Raw genomic sequence first — 21350 nt, forward strand, 5'->3', positions numbered from 1 at the left:
AAAAAAAAGGTACTTAAGTATTTTATGTGTATAGATGTTTTGCCTGTGTATGTGTCGGCACTGCTGCCTCTGGTGTCTATGGAGGCCGGAAGAGAGTTCCAGATTCTCTGAAACCGCAGTTACAGCCCGCCAGCTGTGAGCCTCTGTTCGGGTGCTGGGAATCAAGCCCTGGTCCTCCTCAAGAGCAGCCAGCGCTCTTAAACACCGAGCCATCACTCTAGCACCTAAGAAAGCTCTTGTTTGTTTGTTTGTTTTGTTTTGTTTTTTTTGAGACAGCGTTTCTCTTTTGCAGCCCTAGCTGTCCTGGAACTCATTCAGCAGGCTATGCTGGCCTTGAACTCACCTGCTGGACTATTTCAGTAATTTTTTTCTTTTGTTTTGTTTTGTTTGTGTGTTTGTTTTTGTTTTTTCAAAACAGGGTTTCTCTGTGTAGCCTTGGCTGTCCTGGACTCACTTTGTAGACCAGGCTGGCCTCGAACTCACAGCGATCCACCTGCCTCTGCCTCCTGAGTGCTGGAATCAAAGGCATGTGCCACCATTGCCCGGCAAAAGTTTTTTTGTTTTGTTTTGTTTTGTTTTTTCCGGAGACAAGGTTTCTCTGTGTAATAGCCCTGGCTGTTTTATTTTTATTTTTTATTTATTTATTTATTTATTTTTTCGAGACAGGGTTTCTCTGTGTAGCCTTGGCCATCCTGGACTCATTTTGTAGACCAGGCTGGCCTCGAACTCACAGCGATCTGCCTGCCTCTGCCTCCCGAGTGCTGGGATTAAAGGTGTGCACCACCACGCTCGGCGATTTTATTTTTATTTTTATGCCAGGTGGTGGCAGTGCATGTCTTTAATCCCAGCACTCAGATGAAAGAGGCCAGCAGATCCCTGAATTCGAGGCCAGCTTGGTCTATAGAGAGAGTTCCAGGGCCCCCAGAGCTACAGAGAAACCCTGTGTCGGGGTGGGGGGTTGGGGGGTGAGGGGGGGGGGGTGGGGAGAAATGGAGGCGGGAATACAGTAATTTAAGATATCCCTACGCCTCCAGTGCCTGCAGTCTTGTGCCTGCGCAGTTTTACTGGCATTGAGTCTTTGAAATTCAAATCAGGGTGTAGGTGGCTAAACTTCTTCCTTAATCTCTGGACCCCCCCCCCGTTCCTCCCCCCCCCCCCCGCAGGGTTGCCAGTTTCCTGAATACATTCTTTTCACTTAGGCTTGCTTTCTCCTTCAGCTCCACCTCCTCACAGCGCGCCAATCGGTAAAGTCTGAAAGGGAAGACCAGGTCACCTAGGCAGGATTTGAAAGGCCACTGCGCTCTAAGAAGTGCTGCCAGCTAGCGCGCACCCTCGTGGATGACAGTGGCATTGCGGGCGTTCCTTTCCGCCCCGCCCCCGGGGACAAAGGTCTTCCAGGTCACTTAGGACCTTAGGTCCCCGCGAAACAGATCAGACCTGAAGAGGAGGCTGTGGTGCCTGGAACCGAGTTGGGGGGTTTTGGAGGCAGAGAAACTGAGAAGTGGAGGTACTGAGGAGTTGGAAAGGGTCGGACGGAAGAGGAGGGCGAATGTGGGCATGCGCAGCGGCTTGGGAGCCTTCGAGCCGGCGGCGTTAGTGCCTAGACACTATCCCAACAGCCTAGAAGGGCCAGGACCCTAAAGCGGACGCTCCTAACTTGCAGAGTCTTCACTGTCCGCTGAGTCCAAGCCAAGAGCGCGGTTAGTGCGCAACGCACTTTGAATGTGTGCCCAGTGCTTCCGCACCAGAGCGTCTGGCGTTGACTCTGTACTTCTCCGTGTGCACACGTTGTGACAGTGGCCAGGACTGTGGAGAGGCGGCACTGGAGGGACATAATCATCTCCTACTTCTTCGTAGATGGCCTCGTCGAGCCCTGTAGCCCCTTGCTCCTGCGACTGCTTTGTTTCTGTGCCCCCGGCCTCAGCCATCCCAGCTGTGATCTTCGCAAAGAACTCGGACCGCCCCCGAGATGAAGTGCAGGAGGTGGTGTATATCCCGGCAGGCACTCACAGCCCCGGGAGCCGGCTCCAGGTGGGTTAGGACGCTGAAGGAGCTGGAAGGTCTTTATCCCGAGACCTTCGTTTTCTTGCACCTGGGACGCGGGGCAGATGCAGTGGAAAGAGTATGGACTTCAAGTCCACCTTGAGTCTAGTTAGCTTCTGCTAACTGAGTTTACTGGTGTGTGACCTTTCTTAAGGCTGACAAAGTGCAGGGGGCGGGGGGGGGGTGGGTTCTGTGTTTTTGGTTTTGTTTGTTTGTTTTTTCCCTCCGGTGAATTCTTCTCTCCTTGCCTCCAGTGCACCTACATCGAGGTGGAACAGGTGGGGAAGACACGCGCCGTGATTCTGAGCCGCCCTGCCTGGCTGTGGGGAGCTGAGATGGGAGCCAACGAATGTGGTGTGTGCATTGGCAATGAAGCAGTGTGGACCAAGGAACCTGTCGGGGAAGGGGAAGCCCTGCTGGGTATGGATCTACTCAGGTACAGACCGACTCTTCATACCCCGCCGCCTCCCACCCCTCTAACACCCAGGTCCGTTGGCCTTGCCCTTGTGGCCTCTTTAAGGAGGCCACAGTAGCTCTTCTGTCTGATAAAGACCTCCCTTGGCTAAGACTGGTTTGATTTTTTTTTTCTTTCTTTTTTTCAGTACCTTTTTTTCATTTTGTTTTCTGTTTGAGACAGGGGTTTCTTTTTGCAGTCCTGGCTGTCCTGGAACTTAATCTGTAAACCAGGCTGGCATTGAACTCATGGAGATCCGCTTGCGTGTAGGCCACCACTATTTTTGTCAACTGAAATATCTCATAGATATTTATAGAAACTGTATATAAAGTGTGAGGCAGAGGAGAGGTTCAGGTACTTTTTCCTTGGAGACAGTGTTCCAGACCTTTCCATGGGACTCTCAGTTCAAAGCTTGCAAATCACAGGCATATTGTTTCTTCCATGTTTGTTTGTTTGGTTCGGTGTTGTGTTTCAAGACAGGGTCTCTCAGTGTACGCCTGACTGGCCTAGAATTTGCTATGTAGACCAAGCTGGCCTTGACCTCACAGAGATCCACTTTCCTCTGCCTCCCAAGTGCTGGGGTTAGAGGTGTTTCCCTCCAATCGTATAGTATGTGGCTGAGTCTGGAGATGAACTTCTGACCCTCCTGCCTTCACCTCTTCTTTGGGATCCCAGGTCTGTGCCACCAGGCCTGGCCTTCATGACTGCAACGCCATCACTGCTGCTGGGTTTGCTGTGTGACGTGGGCTTTTCTTTCTTTCTTTCTTTCTTTCTTTCTTTCTTTTTTATGAGACAGGGTTTCTCTGTATAGTCTTGGCTGTCCTGGACTCACTTTGTAGACCAGGCTGGCCTCGAACTCACAGCGATCCGCCTGCCTCTGCCTCTCAAGTGCTGGGATTAAAGACGTGTGCCACCACAAGTCCGGCTTGTGACTTGGGCTTTTCATCCTTCTGGATCACCTCTGACCTCTGACCTCTGACCTCTCTGTCAGGCTGGCTTTGGAACGGAGCAGCACCGCCCAGGAGGCTGTAAATGTGATTGCAGGCTTGCTGGAACGCTATGGGCAGGGGGGCAGCTGCCGGGAGGACCCTGTGCCATTCTGCTACCACAACACCTTCCTACTGGCAGACCGGACAGAGGCATGGGTGCTGGAGACAGCTGGCAGGCTGTGGGCTGCTCAGCGGATCCAGGGTAGGAGTCTAGCATAGAGGCTGCCTCCGAGAGGGAACCTAGACCTCTCCAGGTACTGATCTCCGCTGTGGAGGCTACCGTTTTTGCTCTCCCTGACAGTCTTGGGCAGTGGGAAATGATTGGTGGGTCAGGGAGGGACTTACTCTTGTGACACCTTGGGAGACTAGAAATGAACCCACTTAGGAACTAACTCTTCCTCTTCTGTGGCCAAATGCCCCCATGCTTTATCCTGCCCCTTCCTCTGGGAAGCCTTCCTGGATCTCCCTGCATGGTTAGGGAGTCATGTCCTATGACTTAGCCCTGGCTGATTGGTCTGGCTCATCACCATAGGCCCCTTGAGGGCAGGTTGTGCTTGTTAAAACAATCCAAGTTCCTCACCCAGGGCTTGGCACATAAGCGGGGTGCCCCGCAACAGCTAAACAAGCCGCTCTTCTTTCCCAGCGGGTGCTCGGAACATTTCCAACCAGCTGAGCATTGGCACAGACATCTCAGCAGAACACCCAGAGCTCCGTAGCTACGCCAAGGCCCAGGGTTGGTGGACTGGGCGGGGCACCTTTGACTTTGCAGAGATCTTCTCCCTGATCCAGCAGCCCGTGCGCATGGAGGCTGCCAAGGCCCGCTTCCGGGCTGGGTGTGAGCTGCTGCAACAGCAACAAGGTCTGTGAGTAGTGGGCGGGAGGGCCACAGCACCCCAGCCGGAGTCTCTTTCTCACGCCCATTTGCTGAGCCCTCCCCACTTCCTCCTTACAGGGAACATCACACCAGAGGTGATGATGGGCATCCTCAGGAACAAGGAGAGTGGCATCTGCATGGACTCCGGAGGCTTCCGCACCACAGCCAGTATGGTGTCAGTCCTGCCCCAGGATCCCATAAAGCCCTGTGTCCATTTCCTCACTGCCACACCCGACCCATCCAGGTGAGGAACGAAGAGGGCATCCTGGTCAGGGGACGTGATGGGACGTGCCCCTTGCTGCTGTATCAGTCCTTCAACCTGTGTCTCATTAGGTCGGTCTTCAAACCTTTCATCTTTGAAATGGGGGTGTCCCAGGCCCCCCAGGTGCTGTCCCCCACTTTTGGAGCCCAGGACCCTGTTCGGATCCTCCCCAGATTCCAGACTCAGGTGGATCGCCGACATTTACTCTATCGTGGACACCAGGCAGCCCTGCGGTTGATGGAGAATGACCAGGTAACCCTGGGGACTCTGCTGAGGGCAGGTAGGAAGCACTTTCTAGAAAGGGCCTGGGCCTGGAGATGGGTGGGGCCTTCAGCCAACCTTGGGCTTCTCCTGGCTGGGGGGTGGGGGGAAAGTCCACATTCCTCACTCCTGCTTTTCCCCTTAGGAGGAGGGACAGCGGCTCCGGCAGAAGCAGCAGAGCCTGGAGCAGGAAGGCCTGGAGGCTTTGAGAGGACTGCTTGCTGGAGACCAGACCTCACCTCCCCACGGGCTGGGCAGCCTCTTCCCAGCCTTTGTGGAGAGGGAGCATCAGGCCTATCCTTAAGCAATGCAGCACCTCTTGGCCCACTGGGTGCAGAGTCCAGCTGTCATGAGCTGTGTGTCGGGGGAGGGGATCACAGGCATCTCCTCACACCACTCACCAAGGTTCTGAGTGGCTGGCACAGCCTTTGGCTTATTAAATGTGTTTTATTTCCTTATTCTGGGAACTGGATCTCAGGTCTAGTGGGGCAAGCAGAGCCAGGGCAAAGCGAAGCTCCTAGCAGGCTGGTTGTAAGTCATAAACCCTAATGACGGGTGTGATGGCACCTAGCTCGTGTGTGTGGTGGTGGTGGTGGGGTTCACAAAGACCCAAGATCATGCCTCATTGGGCTGCTATTTGGAGACAATCAAGACCCCAGTCCTTTGCTTGGACTGCATGGTAGCGTGTCTTTAATCCAATTACTCAGGAAGCAGAGGCAGGATGGAGATCTGTGAGTTCCAGGCCAGCCAAGATTGCACAGTAAGGCACTATTTATTTATTTGTTTGTTTGTTTGTTTTTGTTTTGTGAGACAAAGTTTCTCTGTGTAGCCCTGGCTGTCCTGGACTTACTCTGTAGACCAGGCTGGCCTCGAACTCACAGAGATCCACCTGTCTCTGCCTCCCAAGTGCGGGGATCAAAGGCGTGCGCTACCATGCCCCACTGCTAAAAGAGTTTTGTTCTGTTTCTTTTTTTAATGATTTTATTTTAATGTGCATTGCTGTGTTGCCTGCATGTACGCTTGCTTGAGGGTGTCCGAGCCCCTGGAACTGGAATTACAGATAGTTGTGAGCTGCCATGTGGGTGCCGGGAATTGAACCTGGGTCCTACGAAAAGAACAGCCAGAGCTCTTAACCACTGAGCCATCTCTCCAGTCTTTGTGAGGCACGATCTTTAAAAAAAAAAAACCACAAAGCTCTCTCACCGTGAGACGGCAACCATGTCTGTGAGATGGTCCCACGTCTTGCCCACTTGGGGGCAAGCAAGCTGGAGACCTAGAGAGGTGCCAGCCCTTTCCAGCATTCCTGAAAGGTTAAGCTGCTTTGGGGTAGGGGTGGGGGCTGTGGTTTTGATTCCTTTCCTTGACTTGCCCAACCGTGTGACATGAAAAGCATTCCAAGCTCAGAGACACTTTATTGTGGGGAGGGGGGTCCTGCCACAGGTGCAGGGCCTTAAAAGGAGGGCAAGTGTGCAGAGGCTGACCGTTACTTTGTGCTTCTTTTGGTTGTAGTTTTTGTGATGCTAGAAGCTACAGATAGAGAGGTCTTGGGAGCTGTGGCTGCTGGAGTCCCCTTCTTTGCTTGGACAGAGCTTTTCCGGCTCCTGGGAATCCGTTTCTTGGTAGAGGAGGCAGTCTGGGTTGGGGAGGTGTCCTTAGGGGCTGACTCCTCAGGCTGTGTAGTGACAGCAGGGCTGCAGTCCCCAGCCATGGGCACTGCAGGCCGCAGGGGCAGCTCTGTGAGGACAGGCCGTGTCTCCATCCTTGACAAGTGCTCTGCCAGGACTGCCTGCTGCCGGCGTTCCTGATGCTGGTGCAGTTCCTGCTCCAGGTCCTTGAAGAATCCTGGGGGAGGGGAGGTGGAGCCCTGGGCTCAGCAGGAGGGCCTCAGGCTCGGGGTATCCCTGGTGAACCTCCTGACAGATGGACAGACCTTCCCAGTAGGATTATGGGACTGAGAAGAGATGAGTCCCATGTGTCCTCCAGTTAGACCCCGCCCTGATTCTGGACGGAGGTGGATCATCGATACCCACTCACTCTATTATGGCGAGCTGGTGGCCTGAGGCTGATGGAAAGTGAGCTTGTAACCCCCAGGGACCATGAGCCCTGCCAGAGGATGACACACCTCCCTCCCTCCTGAATGCCATTCTAGAACCATGAAGGGCCTGGAGTGGAGGAGACCACGGAGCTAGCTGCCTAGGATGGTGTCAGGGTCATTCCCTGAGTCCCCTAGGGCAGTGTGAGCCTGGGGAGGCTGCAAGCTGCAGGAAATAGTCACCTCGCTCTGTGCGGAAGGGGCCAGTCAGCTCTGGAAATTCCTCATCTGATGATTCCTTCTCCTCATCTGAGGTCCAGCGCTCTGATATAGGCTGCCTGTCCAGGTCCAAGAGCAGTGGCAGGGCGCCTATCACCATCTTCCTGTAAGGCAGAAAGAGCAGAGGCTGCCCATGTGGGCATCCCTGCTATGGAACCTGGGGGAGGGGACAGTGACATATGCTTTAGTGCCCATACCTGAATGAGTATGACTCTGAGACTAGGAGGTGGGCCTGGGGTCAGCCCCAAAGAGCAATAGGCTGGCTCTTGTGAGGTGCTGGAGATGGGATTGGAAAGTGACAGACTCAGTTTGGGAGCAGAGGGCATGATGGGTACATCAGGGTTGCAGGCTGAGAGTGGCTTTCCAGCTCATCTGGCACCTCTGTTCTCCCAGCTTCAGTCCCTCCTCACCTGTAGCCATCCTGGTTGGTGCAGGGGTTTCCACACAGGTTGAGAATGAGAAGGCTCTGGGGGAGCTCATCTGTACAGCAGAAAGAATGTATGAGGGTCTCATGCCTGCTTTGCACCCCCGAAGAGAAAAGGGGGGGGGGGGGGGCACAACCATTAAAAAAAAAAACCACAAGGAGCTTGGAGCCAAGAGGAGGGAGGACGCCACAGGGGACCCACCCATCCCATGAACCAGGGCAAGGTATTCCTACCTAGTGTTAGCGTTTCAATCAGGTTCTCAGAAAGGTCCAGAAACTGGAGGTACTGGAGGTCAAGGAGGTTTTCCACCTGCCTAATTCGGTTTCCTGCCAGAGACAGGAAGCTGCAGGGCAAGAGGGAGGGGCAGAGACAAGGCTAAGCTACAGGACTGCTGGAGGGGGACACCAGGTACCAAGGCTCCCCTGTGTAGGCAGCTGGCTGACAAGTGGCGACACCTAGCCTTGGGGGGTGAGGAAAGTGTCTGGTGAGGAACAAACAAGGCTTGGAAAGCATCAGGCCAGTTCTAGGGGTGCAGCCAGTTTCCCCGCCACCCACTCCTATACTCTGCTGCCTCGGTGCCACGTACCGCAGGGAGGTGAGGCATGCCAAGTTCTCGATTCGCTGGATCTTATTCTGCAGGAAGAAAGCAAGGTGGGGAAACCAAGCTAAGGTCAGCTGGGTGGGGGGGTCCTCTTTAAAGGGTAAAGCCCTAAGACCGTGGCTACTCTCAGCTGCCGCCATTACACTGTGAGAATGACCACTCAACCTGACTGAGTGGCTGGATCTCATTTCCTTGGGGAAAGATGATTTGTTTTCTCTGGTTAACATGTCAACTCGGGGCTAGTTCAATGAACAGAATCAAATAAGGAAACCAAGGGGCCGTTAGAGGGATGGAAAAGGCCTCACTGGGGCCTGTAAACCCAGAAGGAACAATAATCGTATATTAGTTAATTCACAAGGTTTATCTAGGAGATGTTTAAGGGCTCTGGCTGTATTCTGCCTAGGGAAAGGCTGACGACCACCCAGCCACCACTGCACAGCCTTCAAAAGATCCGAAGGACGTGGGACATGGGAAAATCTTTTCACCAAAATAGTAACTGGGCACTTGTTTATTCTAAACATTTTTTTTAAATCATTTTTTAAAATTTTATTTATTATTATGTATACAGTGCTCTGCTTGCATGTACTCCTGCAAGCCAGAAGAGGGCGCCCTATCACATTACAGATGGTTATGAGCCACCATGTGGTTGCTGGAAATTGAACCCAGGATCTTTGGAAGAGCAGGCGGTGCTCTTAACCACTGAGCCATCTCTCCAGCCCTATTCTAAACATTTTTAATGACTTTTTTTTTGTATGTGGTGTGTGAGCACATGTGTGTGGAGGTCAAAAACCAAAATTGAAAAGAGTCAATTCTCTCCTACTACGTGGGTCCTGGGATTGAACTCAGATTACCAGGCTTGGCAGCAAGTGCTTTTTACCTAAGGAGCCATCTTGCCAGCCATTTCATATATTCATCCATCCATCCATCCATCCATCCATCCATCCATCCATTGAGGCACAGTCACTCTATGTAGCCTTGGTTGTCCTGGAAATCATAGACCAGGCTGGCCTCCAATTTCTAAAGATCCTGCCTGCCTCTGTTGCCCAAGTGATGGGACCAAAAGGATGCACCACTACACTGGGATCTGTATTTGTTTTTAAGACAGGGTTTTGTGTAGGGCAGACAGAAACTTCCCATGTAGCGCAGGGTAGCCTCAATCATGTGATCCTTCTGCTTCAGCCTCGTGAGTAACACAAGTACTGAGGTTACAGGTGCACGCCACCACCCAAGCTGGGAACAGGCTTGAGCCTGCCAGGGCCTCCTGTCTGGAAGGTCTAGGATCTAGGCCGAGAGAAGTGTCTGAACAATGCTGATTCAAGATCATGTTCAGGAGCTCTTGGTGAGGTGGGGTAGGAAATCAGTCTTTTTGTTTTTCGAGACAGGGCTTCTCTGTGTAGCCCTGGCTGTCCTGGAACTCGTTCTGTTGACCACACTGGCTTTGAACTCACAGAGGTCCACCTGCCTCTGCCTCCCAGGTGGTGGGATTAAAGGCATGCGCCAGCACACCCAGAAATTAAGTGTTTCAATTCAGGAGAATTCCTGATTCATTTGGTAATGTTCTCCTTGCCAAACACCAGAAATGGGAGAAGGAAAGAAAAAAAAAAAAAAAAAAAAAGATGGAGCATTGGGCTGTTAGACAAAGTTTGCAGCAGGGAGGGGGCAGGAAGCTTGGGGTGAGACTTTACCGACTGCAGGTAGAGGCTATGGATATTCCGGAGGCTCTCCAAATTCCCAATAGAAGTAATCCCTTCCCGATCCAGGCGGACAGTCTCCAGTTCATCAAGGGTATGAAACCTGGAGGAGAGTGAGTGGAGTGCTTCACACCTGCGGCCTCTTAGTAGCTGATGGCAGGGAGGGAGGAGGAGACTGGTCCCAAGGAAAGGAGGAGGGCTGAGTGATATATATATATTTTTAAGATTTATGTATTTATTATTTAGACAGTATTCTGCCCGCATGTGTGTCTGCATGCCAGATCTCATTATAGATGGTTGTGAGCCACCATGTGGTTGCTGGGAATTGAACTCAGGGCTTTTAGAAGAGCAGATAAGTGCTCTTAACCTCTGAGCCATATCTCCAACCTGGCTGAGTGCTTTTGATGAGATGTCAAGAACAGCTCCTTGCCCGGCATGGCACCACAAGCCATTAATCCCAGCACTCGGGAGGCAGAGGCAGGTGGATCGCTGTAAGTCCAAGGCCAGCCTGGTCTACAAAGCGAGTCCAGGACAGCCAAGGTTAACATGGAGAAACCCTATCTTGAAAAACCAAAAACCAAAACAAAACAAAACACCAAAACCAAAAAAAACCAGCTTCTTGACTGTGTCTTGGTGTCTAGGGCATGAGAGTGGCTGGTTTCAGACACATAGTTCTTTACTGGTAGGACAAAAAGCTGAAAATGGGCCCTCTGGATAACTATCTTGAAAAACCAAAACCAGAAAACAGAAAGAAAGAAAGGAAGAAAGAGAAAAAAGAAGAAAAAAAAGCCCAATTGTAAAGTATGGCATGTGCAGCAACTAAAGAGACAAACATGAGTTACAGAATTAGTACAGCTCAGCAAACTATTTCTTTCTCATCCACTCACATCTTTTCTGACAGGTCGTCATCCTCAGGGAAGGTCAAGTTCCGCTTAGTGATGAGGGCCTCAGTAATGTAGACGCCTTCTTCCTTTGTTTTCTGAGTAGCATTCTTAGCTGTGAAAAGAGGAGCCCCTTTGTCACCTGTCTTCATTCTTGGAGACCTGACCAACTGTTCTTTCTATCCACCAACTCACCTTTCTCCTCATCTCCCGGCATGACCTAAAATAAACAGCCGCAGCTTGAGGGCAATGGCCAAAGAGGAGCAGAGACGTTTAGACGACCGCTTAAGGATGGATGAGTGAGGGGGCGAGGACAGGGGTTGGTTGGTTCCAGAGCCAATCGTCGGGGCTGCGGTGGAAGACAGGAGTAAATCGGAGCGAAGGATCTGGAGTTAGAAGTGTGTGGCGTGACTTTACTGGCTTTAAACTGAAAGGACCGGAAGAATGAGAACGGTTTCTTGAAGGTTCGCGTCGTTGCTAGGAGACTGGACGCCAGGTCCGGGAGGAGTGAGGGCGGGGACTACAGGCTCAGCTCTACGCATGCGGGTAGCGGCTCTATCCGGCGGCTCTCCCACTGTTTCCGGCCCCGGGTTTTCCCTGATGCCCCACAATCCTTAGCTTCTTCCGCCTCCGCGCAGCACTCCTGGGTACTTCCTGTAGCGATGGCTGCGACGGTGGCTGGGTTACTTCGAGGAGGTCTCCCGCCCCGGGCGGGTAAGGAGCGGCCCACGGCCTCGCTGCGCATTGGCCATTACTCTCTAGTCCTTGCCTCCCTCTTTTCCCTCCGACCTTTCCCGTAAACTCTGACCGCGGACAGCAATCGGTGACCATGTCACTAGCCGGGTCTCTGATTTGACCGGGTCCAGTTACCTATGACATCCCCTGCACCCCGCCGCGCCACACACACACACACACACACACACACACACACACACACACACACACACACACACACACGTCCCCTGCACCCCGTCCAGTTACCTATGACATCCCCTGCACTCCGCCGCCACACACACACACACACACACGTCCCCTGCACCCCGTCCAGTTACCTATGACATCCCCTGCACTCCGCCGCCACACACACACACACACGTCCCCTGCACCCCGCCGCACACACACGTAATCGCAGCAACGAGGTCACCAACAACAACAGTGTTTATTTATTCCTACACCCTTGCCTTGGATTTTTCTAATCCTTCGCTCCGTTCTTGCCCCTGGCCCCAAGAGAGTCCTTGGCGGCGGGATCTTTATCTATTCCTTTTTTTTTTTTTTTTTTTTCCCGAGACAAGGTCTCTCTGTGTAGCCTTGGCTGTCCTGGACTCACTTTGTAGACCAGGCTGGCCTCGAACTCACAGCGATCCTCCTGCCTCTGCCTCCCGAGTGCTGGGATTACAGGCGTGCGCTACCACGTCCGGCTAGCTATTCCTTCTTAAGGTCTTTAGTCTAAACAGTCCCCTCTCTCAACTACCTTCTCTCTATAAAGCAGGTTCCACAGCGAAACCTTTTGCTTGTGTTCAGCTTATCGATCCTCCCGCTTAGTCCATCCCGTCTATTGTTGCCTGTGCGCCTGTCTCGTTAAATTTCCTGTCCATTCATCTCGGCTAGTAAGTGGCATGGTGCCTGACGTCAGTAAGCACGCGTTGAACGTTTAATGAGTGAATTTGGCGCCGCCCTGTAGACCAGGGATTGCGGGTTATTGTTTTACATCCATTTCCTCATTTAAACCTTAAAGCAAAAGCACCTTGGGAGGAACGCATTGTCAACTCTTTACAGAGAAGCTCACTGAAAGTTTGGGCCAGTTTAATGACTGGGCAAGAATAACACTAATAAGCTGCAGAGTGGGCCTAACATCCAGTGCCATCTCACTCCAAAGGCACTCCCCCGACTCCCGCCAGCCCCCCGCTCCCAGGGCCTCTCTGTGTTAGCCTTGGCTGTCCTAGACTCGCTTTGTAGACCAGGCTGGCCTCGAACTCACAGTGATCCACCTGCCTCTGCCTCCTGAGTTCTGGGATTAAAGGCGTGTACTGCCGCCGCTGCTGCCGCCGCCGCCGCCAGGCTGCTCCAGAGGCACTCTTAACAGGTCTTGTGTTGCCCTGGCCATCCTCCATATTCTAGCTGATCCTTTTCCTGCTAAACTACAGCGTTGGGGATGAAAGAGTCACTTTGGCTCAGAGCTTTGGAATATTTCCCTGGTTTCTGATAGGCCTTTCAAGCTTTTCCTGTCACCAAGAACGAACCGTTAAAGGTCAGAGGACAGCTTGCATAAATCTTTTCCCTCCTCCTCCATAGCATGGTCCAAGGGGGAATGGGGGGGCGGTGCTGAGCCCAGATCATCAGGTTTGGGGGTGAGTGCATTTACCATCCTGGATGAGTTGTCTCTCGGGCCTTCATTTTGCTTTTTGAGTCTGGGTCTCACCTTGCTGAGGTTGGCCTTGAACTAATCCTCCTGACTCCGCTTCCCTAGAACTTGGATCCCAGGTGTTCACCTTCCTAGGTAACCTGAGGAAAGACCCCGTTGGGAGAGTGGTACAATGTGCTTTTCCTTCCTTCCTTGTTTCAAATCACGGGAGCGGACCTCAGAGTTCAGGGATGGAACCGTGCAGTGCCAGCGGACTGGACGCTGCCCCCAGAGTTTCTGATGTCTTTGTAGGTTTAGGGCAGGCACGAGAGTATGTATTTCCAGCAAGTTCCCAGACGGTGCCTGGATGGAGCTGCTTGTACTTAAGAACTGTTTAGGTCGCGGATTGACATTCTACAGTAGAACTGGCCCTGGTGCTGTTTTTTTTTTTTTCTTTCTTTCTTTCATTTGCTCCATTTTTTTTCTGGCTTGATTGCTGGAGATGGAACCTAGGCCTGGTACTTAACAGAGCAGTTCTGTATCTCTTAGTTGCAGTCCCAGCCCATGACGACTGTTTTATGATTAAAGTTTTACTGGGGCATCGCTTCACATACTGTTTCTGGCTGCACTGGCTTTTGTTTTGTTTTGGTTTCGATATGTCTCGCTTATTTATCTTGAGACCGGGTCTCACCGTGTATCCGCAGCCAGCCTGAAACTCACAGAGAGCCACCTGCCTCTCCCTCCTGAGCCCTAGGAGTAAAGAAGTGCACCACTGCACCCAGTTTGCTTCTTCATTTTAAAGAATGACTGTATGTCGCTCACAATATAGGCCTGGCTGGTGTGGAACTCACTGTGTAGACCAGTCTGGCCTTGAACTTGGGGTGGTCCTCCTGGGTCTATCTTCTGAGTGGTCGATTACAGGCATGTTCTACCATGTCTGGGTACGATGATGATGATGGATTGATTCTGTGGGTTTGGGTTACATGCATATATGTACACCACATTCTGCTTGGTGCCTATGGATGTCAGAAGAGGGCTTTAGATCCTCTGGAACTGGAATTACAGATGGCTGTGCGTCATCATGTGGGTGCTGGGACATGAACCCAGGCTTTCTGTAAGAGCAAAAATTATGCCCATCTCTCCAGCCCCAACCACACCTAGGCTTTAAAAAAAATTTTTTTTTATTATATATAGTATTTTGTCTGCATGTACACCTGCAGGCCAGAAAAGGGCACAAGATCTCATAGATGGTTGTGAGCTATCTAAGGGTTGTAGTTGCTGGGAATTGAACTCAGGACCTTTGGAAGAGCAGCCAGTGCTCTTAACCTCTGTGCCATCTCTCCAGCCTGGACACCTAGGGTTTTTTTGGTTGTTGTTTTGTTTTGTTTTTTAATGGCTGTTTTTAGCAGAGTTGAGTGGCAGACTATATGAACCCCAAACTTAAAATTTTTATTATTTGGCCATAAGGTCTTCCCCCACCCCCCAGGGTTCTCTGTGTAGTCTTGGCTGTCCTAGATGTGCTTTGTAGACCAGGCTGGCCTCGAACTCACATCAATCCACCTGCCTCTGCCTCCTGAGTGCTGGATTAAAGGCATGCGCCACCACACCTGGCTAGGACAGGTTTTTCTTAACCCTCTCTTCATTTGTTTATTTATTTAGGTGTTTGTTGTCGCTGTTTTGTGGTAGTCTCAGTAGCCCAGACTGGTACTGGTGGCTACTCTGCCTTATCCTCCTGCGTGCTTGAATTAGAAGTGTGCACACTATTCCTGGTTCTCCATTTGCTTTGTACTTTTAAAATACTTTATCTTGTTAAAAAAAAAAAAAACTTTAACAATTCTAGCACTACACACAAGGCGGATTTAGAGAGGACTGGTTCTGGAGTCTGCTTGGTAGAATACTTGCCTGGCATGCACAAAGCCCTGTGTTCAATCCCCAACACGCTTAAACCAGGCATAGTGACAAACACCCGCAAGTGGAGTGGGTGGATCAGAAGGTCAGCGTCAGCTTCACTGTGAGTACAAGGCAGCCTGGCCCCATAGAGACCCTGTCTAAGAGCAAAGCAAGAGCGACAGGAACCAAAACCTACAGAAAGGGAGTCTCAAGGGACTGAGCTACTGGTAAGGTCACGCACTAAAAGTAGCCATGTCTAGCTCTGAACCACACTTTTCTCTTTTTGTCTGTTGGAGACAAGCCAGGTCCTCCCAGGGGCTGTATCTTACTGTCTTGTCCTCTCCCCTTCCAGCTTGGCTGCCCACCGTCCAGGCCGTGCGCCATGGCTCCAAGGCTGTGACCCGCCACCGTCGTGTCATGCACTTTGAGCGGCAGAAACTAATGGCTGTAACTGAGTATATTTCTCCTAAACCTGCCATCAACCCTAGATGCCTACCACCCCCTCCCAGACCCCCCAAGGAGGTAAGGAGACTCAGGGTTACCTAGTGGTGGGTGGGTGAAGTTGGGCTCTAAACCACGTGGCTTACCATCCCATTTGAGCCCAAGTTAGTTAGCCCACTTTGAGTCAGATAGGTTTGTGTGTGTGTGTGTGTGTGTGTGTGTGTGTGTGTGTGTGTGTGTGTTAGTGGATCTACGTGAATGTGTGTACATACTTGCCACTGCTCATGTGTGGAGGACAGAGGGGAACTCTGAGGAGTCAGTTCTCTCTTCGTGCCCTGTAAAGTCTCTTGTCTCTGCCGTGCTGCATAACCAATGCGGGCCCACAAGCTTCTGGTCGGCTCTGTCTCCGCCTCCCATCCCTCTGCAGGAGTGCTGTGGCTGCAGATGTATGGGGCCACATCAGGCTTTTGTGTGTGAGTTCTGGGATTGGACTCAGATCTGCAAGCTTGCACAGCAGGCACTTTTCTTCTCTGAGCCTCTATCCCAGGTACTTTATACTAAAACATACACTTGGTTCTGTGAATTGCCTGCGCTGTCTGTATTTCCTTTATTTTTTATTTGTCTTCAAAAAAAGTTGTAAAAACTTTTCAAGCATATTGGTGGAGTTTTGCTCCTGCCCCCCCCCTTTTTTTTTTCTTTCTTTCTTTTTCTTTTTTTTCTTTTTTGAGACAGGGAGTCTTAAGACCAAGCTCTTCTTAAACTCCTGAGTTCAGGCGATCTCACCTTAGCCTCCTGGATGCTGAGATTACAGGTGTGAGCTACCACACCCTGTTTTAAAGGAGCCGAAACTTCCATGTTTCCCCTAAGGGATGACAGAAGTGTTTTGTCTTTTGAAAAGAACAGGAAGAAGCAAGGCGTGGCACCCCAAGCCTGTAAAGTTAGCATTAGGAGGTGGAAGCCGTAGGATCAGTTGTTCAGAGCCGTCCTTGGCTGTGTAGGGAGTTCAAGGCCACTTTGCACTGTATGACAAGCTGTTCTGAAAAAACAAAACAAATGGGCAGAGCGGCGCATACCTGTAATTCCAGCTCTCAGAAGGCAGAAGCTAGAGTGTTGTTCATAAATTCAAGGCTGGCCTGGTCTGCAGAATGAATTCCAGATCATCCAGGACTGTGAGGAGACTGTCTCAAAAAAAAAAAAAAAAAGCGAGAGCTGGAAAATGGCTCAGCAGTTTTGTTCTTCCATAGGACCCAAGTTTGATGGTAAGCACCCATGTGCCACCTCAGCTGTACAGGATCCAGTGCCCTCTTCTGGCCTCCTAGGGCACTGCACACATAGGGTGCAGACGCACACGCAGGCAAAACACTCATACGCGTAATGAACCATTTTTTCTTTTTGGTTTGTTTGTTTGTTTTCTTTGGCTTTTCAAGACAGGGTTTCTCTGTAGCCTTGGCTGTCCTGGACTTGCTTTGTAGACCAGGCTGGCCTCGAACTCACAGAGATCTTCCTGCCTCTGCCTCCCAAGTGTTGGGATTAAAGGTGTGTGCCACCACCGCCTGGCATAAATCTTTAAAAAAAAAGGTCAAATAATTCACCATTAGCCCTGATAACTGAAGTAATTTTATGTGCAGTACTAGGCATGGACCAGGTTTGTCACACATGCGGGACAACTATTCTGCTACCAAGCTCTATCCCAAGCCTTTATTTTACCTTTTATTTTGAGACCATCTCACTTAGTTTCTAAATTTACCCTTGAACTCACTCTGTACCTCAAGCAGGCCTTGAAGTTCTGATTCTCCTGCCTCAGCCTCCTGAGCAGCTGGAATTAGTTTTTCGGGCTTGTATTACTGCGGCCTGTAATGAAGTAATTACAGTTAACTGAGATGACCAGCACAGGCGGCGTGCCCAGGTGTCTGGAGAGAGCAGGGGCTCCCAGGTTTGCAGACTCTGCTCTGTTTGCCAGAGGAAGTAGACCAGTGATGGTGGAAGGCGCTCCGCGTTGTAGGCGTCAGGTCCCACTCTCCTATCCACTCTCTTCCAGTTGTTACACATCTGGCATCACTGACCACCCCAGTGCTAATGTGGGGGCCAAGAGGGTGCCAGGCCACCTTCATAGCTCCTCAGCCATCCCTTCCTGTTGCAGGAGTCAGGCCTCGTCCAGCTGCTGCGTCGAGACTTAGTGGCCGTTTTTCGGGACAACCGAATGATAGCCGTCTGCCAGAACGTGGCCATGAGTGCAGAGGACAAGGTTCTCCTGCGGCACCAGCTGCGGAAACACAAGATCTTGATGAAAGTCTTCCCCAACCAGGTAGGGCCGCCCGGGCTCAGGCTGTCTCCCCCCATGCCTGCTCAATGGTTCTGGGCTCTGCTCCTCCTGCAGGGTACTTCCAATTTCCGTCCCGGTCTGTCTAGACAAGCTGCCCTAGTCTGGTGCCCAGCTGGTGGGTAGGGGCTGAGGGGACCCTTGGGTGTAGTCTCAGCTTGGTACAGCCTGTGACTAAGGTATGTGGCTTTCCCCTCCTCTTGTCCCCCATTTGTCGTTCTTTCCTGTGACCTTAGGTCCTGAAGCCTTTTCTAGAACAGTCCAAATACCAAACCCTGCTACCACTTTTTGTTGGGCACAATCTGCTGCTGGTCAGTGAAGAGCCCAAGGTCAAGGAAATGGTGCGGATCCTAAAGAGCGTTCCTTTCCTGCCACTGCTGGGTGAGTGGAGCGCCCTGCCAGTTAGAGCTGGGGAAGTCGGTGAGTGGTGCGGAGCCTCTGGTGGATGAGGCCTGTGTCAGCGTGCTTATTGGGGACTGACTGTGTCACTCTACACCTGTGCTGTGTCACTGGACATGGGAGGTGCATGGCTCCCTAATAAATAGATTAAAAACAATAAGAAAAAGTAACTGAGATGGGCGCAGTGGCGACAAGGCAGAGGCAGCCTGTTCCACAAGAGCGAATCCAGTATAGTCAAGGCTTCACAGAGAAGCCTTGTCTCAAAACAAAACATAAATAGAGCTGAGTTACAGTGCTGTGATAAGTGTGTGTTGGGGTTCATTCTGTAGAGGAGACTACCTGTGTCTCCAGAAAATGCACATTTCCTAGGAACCTACACACTAGAATTTTCTTCCCCTGGTGTTTTCTTTCTTTCTTTCTTTTTTGGGTTTTTGAGACAGGGTTTCTCTGTGTAGCCTTGACTGTCCTGGACTCACTTTGTAGACCAGGCTGGCCTCGAACTCGCAGCGATCCGCCTGCCTCTGTCTCCCAAGTACTGGGATTAAAGGCGTGCGCCACCACGCCCAGCTTCTTGCAAAACACACATAGTATGCCACAACCCATCCTCCTGGTTTGTACATGTGTAGTTGGTCGCTGTTAGACACGGTCCCCAGTGCTGTGCGGGCGACACCTCCATCCATCCCCGTCACTGTGCATGTGTGCCGTTTAGATGGCAGCTCCATTTCTTCACTCCAAGGTCTTGTCCTCAAAGAAGTTTAGGAGCCACTGACTTTGGGAGAGGAGAGGGATTGATTCCCAACAGTAGGCGGGGTGGGGGTAGGGGGGCGGCTGGCACAAGTGTGACTCTGATTTGAGGAACAACTGGGAGGGGAGAAGGACGCTGGAGAGTAGGTTCTGGGGTTTAGATGATGCTTCTCAAGCGAGGAGTGTGTGGGGGGAGGGGCAGCTGACCCTATGTTCTTCCAGGTGGCTGCGTTGATGACACCATCCTCAGCAGGCAGGGTCTCGTAGACTATGCCAAGCTGCCCAGCCTGGAGCTGCTGCAGGGGGAGCTGGTAGGAGGACTTACTCACCTCATGGCACAGACCCGCTGCCTGCTTCAGCACCAGCCTGTTCAGCTGACTTCCATGTTGGATCAGTATGTCAAACAGCAACATGAGGGAGATTGTGCCCCATCAGCCAGTGGGGAGCCACATCCTCCTGACCCTGCTGCAGATTCCTAGCTGGCCTGTTTCACCCAGCTTCGCCTGTAAATACACTCTGTCCCTGTTGTCTGTGCTGTTGTCTGGCAGAGATCTAAAAGAATTTGGCATGTGAGAGTGGCGTGTGTGACTTGGCTCCCATTCACGGTGGCCTCCTTGGGGACAGGCCTCTGGACGGTGCAGAGCAATTCCATTTCAGAGTGAGGCTGTCCGTTGTCTTCCGTTCCACTAATCACTCTGCCTTTACTTGTTCCAACTAGGGACCAGATAAGAGCAGTCCCCTTCAGGTCTCCAGGCACAGGGCAGAGAGAATGGAGACTGTCCTGCCCACTGTCCCTTGCTCTGTTTTCCCAGCCCACCCTCCTGGTTCCTCCTTATGCCTTGATGGACCAGTTAAGAAAACCTGTGAATGGCTCCTGCTGAGTCTTGGGCTAAATACGGCACCAAACACAGCCGCCAGCTCCCTGATGCCTTGCCATTCAGGAAAAGGCGGAGAAGTTTCAAGCCCTGGGTAAAGTCTTGACCTTGGCTCTCTGAGGCCTCCACTCCCCATACTAGAACATCTTCATGAGTGGGTCCCCGTGGGCTCAGAGACTGGCTAGTGTTCCATCCTTCATGAGTGGGTCCCCGTGGGCTCAGAGACTGGCTAGTGTTCCATCCTTCATGAGTGGGTCCCCGTGGGCTCAGAGACTGGTTAGTGTTCCATCCTTCATGAGTGGGTCCCCGTGGGCTCAGAGACTGGCTAGTGTTCCATCCTTCATGAGTGGGTCCCCGTGGGCTCAGAGACTGGTTAGTGTTCCATCCTTCATGAGTGGGTCCCCATGGGCTCAGATACTGGTTAGTGTTCCATCCTTGGGGGATGCTTGGTTGTAGAAGGGATGGGAAAATTACTTCATGATAAAAATAAAATACATTTTATGGACTCTTTATTTTTTGAAGATTTACTTTATGTGTAAAACTGCTTGCATTTATATCTATGTACCATGTGTGTGCCTGGTACCCATGGAGGTAGGAAGAGGGCTCGGATCTCCTGGAACTAGAGTCACAGGTGGTGGGGAGCCCCCCGTGGCTGGGAAATTGAACCTGAGTCTTCTGGAAGAACAACAAGTGCTCACCACCTACTCTCTGGTTATTTCAAGTCCTCTCTAAATTGTCTCACTTTCTTTTCTTAAAAAGTCTTTCCAGGGGGCTGGAGAGATGGCTCAGAGGTTAAGAGCACTGTCTGCTCTTGCAGAGGTCCTGAGTTCAATTTCCAGCAACCACATGGTAGCTCACAACTATCTGTACTGAGATCTGGTTCCTTTTTCTGGTGTGTAGTTGTACATGCAGATATAACATTGTATACATAATACATAAATAAATATCAAAACAAAAAACTGTCTTTCCAGCCAGGCATGGTGGTGCTCGACTTTAATCCCAGCACTTGGGAGGCAGAGGCAGGTGGATCTTTATGAGTTCAAGGCCAGCCTGGTCTAGAAAGCAAGTCTAGGACAGCCAAGGCTACATAGAGAAACCCTGTCTCCAAAAACCAAAACAAACAACAACAAAACCCTGTCTTTCCTAGTCCTGTCCTTACAGAAACCTGTTTCACATGCTTTTCCTTATGAAGGCTGTGCTTGGCAGCAGGAAGGATCTGAGGGAACTAGAATTCTCTTAATATGGGATCTGGGGGCTGTGGGCAGCATTTTTCTTTATTTTTTTGTTTTTTGTTTGTCTGTTTTGTTTTTGTTTTTTTAGACCAGGCTGGTCTCGAACTCACAGCAATCCGCCTGCCTTTGCCTCTCAAGTGCTAGGAGTAAAGGTATGCGCCACCACGCCTGGCCCTCTTTTTATTTTCTCAAGGCAGGGTTTTTCTGTGTAGCCCTGGCTGTCCTAGACTCAACATTGTAGACCCAGTTGGCCTTGAACTCACAAAGATCCTCCTGCCTTTGCCTCCCAGTGCTGGGATTAAAAGCATATACCATC

At 51.3% G+C, this 21350-nt stretch overlaps 3 protein-coding genes across 3 annotated transcripts; 2 read left to right on the forward strand and 1 right to left on the reverse strand.

Annotated features, from left to right (window-relative positions):
• The first annotated feature begins 1437 nt into the window (after positions 1-1437).
• On the forward strand, positions 1438-5216 carry Scrn2 (secernin 2). The gene is made up of 8 exons (XM_051158447.1): positions 1438-1507; positions 1858-2031; positions 2298-2479; positions 3489-3688; positions 4130-4345; positions 4439-4604; positions 4694-4874; positions 5029-5216. The coding sequence occupies exons 2-8, from the start codon at positions 1858-1860 to the stop codon at positions 5185-5187; spliced, it is 1278 nt and encodes a 425-aa protein (XP_051014404.1). The 5' UTR covers positions 1438-1507; the 3' UTR covers positions 5188-5216.
• Positions 5217-6259: 1043 nt separating this feature from the next.
• Positions 6260-11285, reverse strand: Lrrc46 (leucine rich repeat containing 46). The gene is made up of 8 exons (XM_051158435.1): positions 10988-11285; positions 10799-10907; positions 9906-10014; positions 8206-8252; positions 7853-7962; positions 7605-7674; positions 7159-7298; positions 6260-6725 (listed from the first exon to the last, which is right to left on the reverse strand). Exons 1-8 carry the CDS (start codon positions 11007-11009, stop codon positions 6367-6369), a joined length of 966 nt encoding a protein of 321 aa, XP_051014392.1. The 5' UTR covers positions 11010-11285; the 3' UTR covers positions 6260-6366.
• Positions 11286-11393: 108 nt separating this feature from the next.
• Positions 11394-19908, forward strand: Mrpl10 (mitochondrial ribosomal protein L10). Its single transcript, XM_051158448.1, has 5 exons — positions 11394-11506; positions 15376-15545; positions 17605-17769; positions 18021-18165; positions 19150-19908. Exons 1-5 carry the CDS (start codon positions 11455-11457, stop codon positions 19404-19406), a joined length of 789 nt encoding a protein of 262 aa, XP_051014405.1. The 5' UTR covers positions 11394-11454; the 3' UTR covers positions 19407-19908.
• The last annotated feature ends 1442 nt before the right edge of the window (positions 19909-21350 follow it).

The sequence above is a fragment of the Acomys russatus genome, chromosome 16 (assembly GCF_903995435.1).
Source record: "Acomys russatus chromosome 16, mAcoRus1.1, whole genome shotgun sequence".
Classification (NCBI taxonomy): Eukaryota; Metazoa; Chordata; class Mammalia; order Rodentia; family Muridae; genus Acomys; species Acomys russatus.

What these genes read in the sequence shown, in the direction of transcription:
- Scrn2 (XM_051158447.1), top strand. Translation starts at nt 1,858, where the DNA reads ATGGCCTCGTCGAGCCCTGTAGCCCCTTGCTCCTGCGACTGCTTTGTT. An exon ending in GGCTGCTCAGCGGATCCAGG is followed by an intron (nt 3,689 to 4,129) that starts GTAGGAGTCTAG and finishes CTTCTTTCCCAG; the next exon opens with CGGGTGCTCGGAACATTTCC. An exon ending in GGTTGATGGAGAATGACCAG is followed by an intron (nt 4,875 to 5,028) that starts GTAACCCTGGGG and finishes TTTTCCCCTTAG; the next exon opens with GAGGAGGGACAGCGGCTCCG.
- Lrrc46 (XM_051158435.1), bottom strand. Translation starts at nt 11,009, where the DNA reads ATGCCGGGAGATGAGGAGAAAG. An exon ending in GATTGAAACGCTAACACTAG is followed by an intron (nt 7,675 to 7,852) that starts GTAGGAATACCT and finishes TCTGCTGTACAG; the next exon opens with ATGAGCTCCCCCAGAGCCTT. An exon ending in ACCAACCAGGATGGCTACAG is followed by an intron (nt 7,299 to 7,604) that starts GTGAGGAGGGAC and finishes TCTGCCTTACAG; the next exon opens with GAAGATGGTGATAGGCGCCC.
- Mrpl10 (XM_051158448.1), top strand. Translation starts at nt 11,455, where the DNA reads ATGGCTGCGACGGTGGCTGGGTTACTTCGAGGAGGTCTCCCGCCCCGG. An exon ending in AGGTCTCCCGCCCCGGGCGG is followed by an intron (nt 11,507 to 15,375) that starts GTAAGGAGCGGC and finishes CTCCCCTTCCAG; the next exon opens with CTTGGCTGCCCACCGTCCAG. An exon ending in TCCTTTCCTGCCACTGCTGG is followed by an intron (nt 18,166 to 19,149) that starts GTGAGTGGAGCG and finishes ATGTTCTTCCAG; the next exon opens with GTGGCTGCGTTGATGACACC.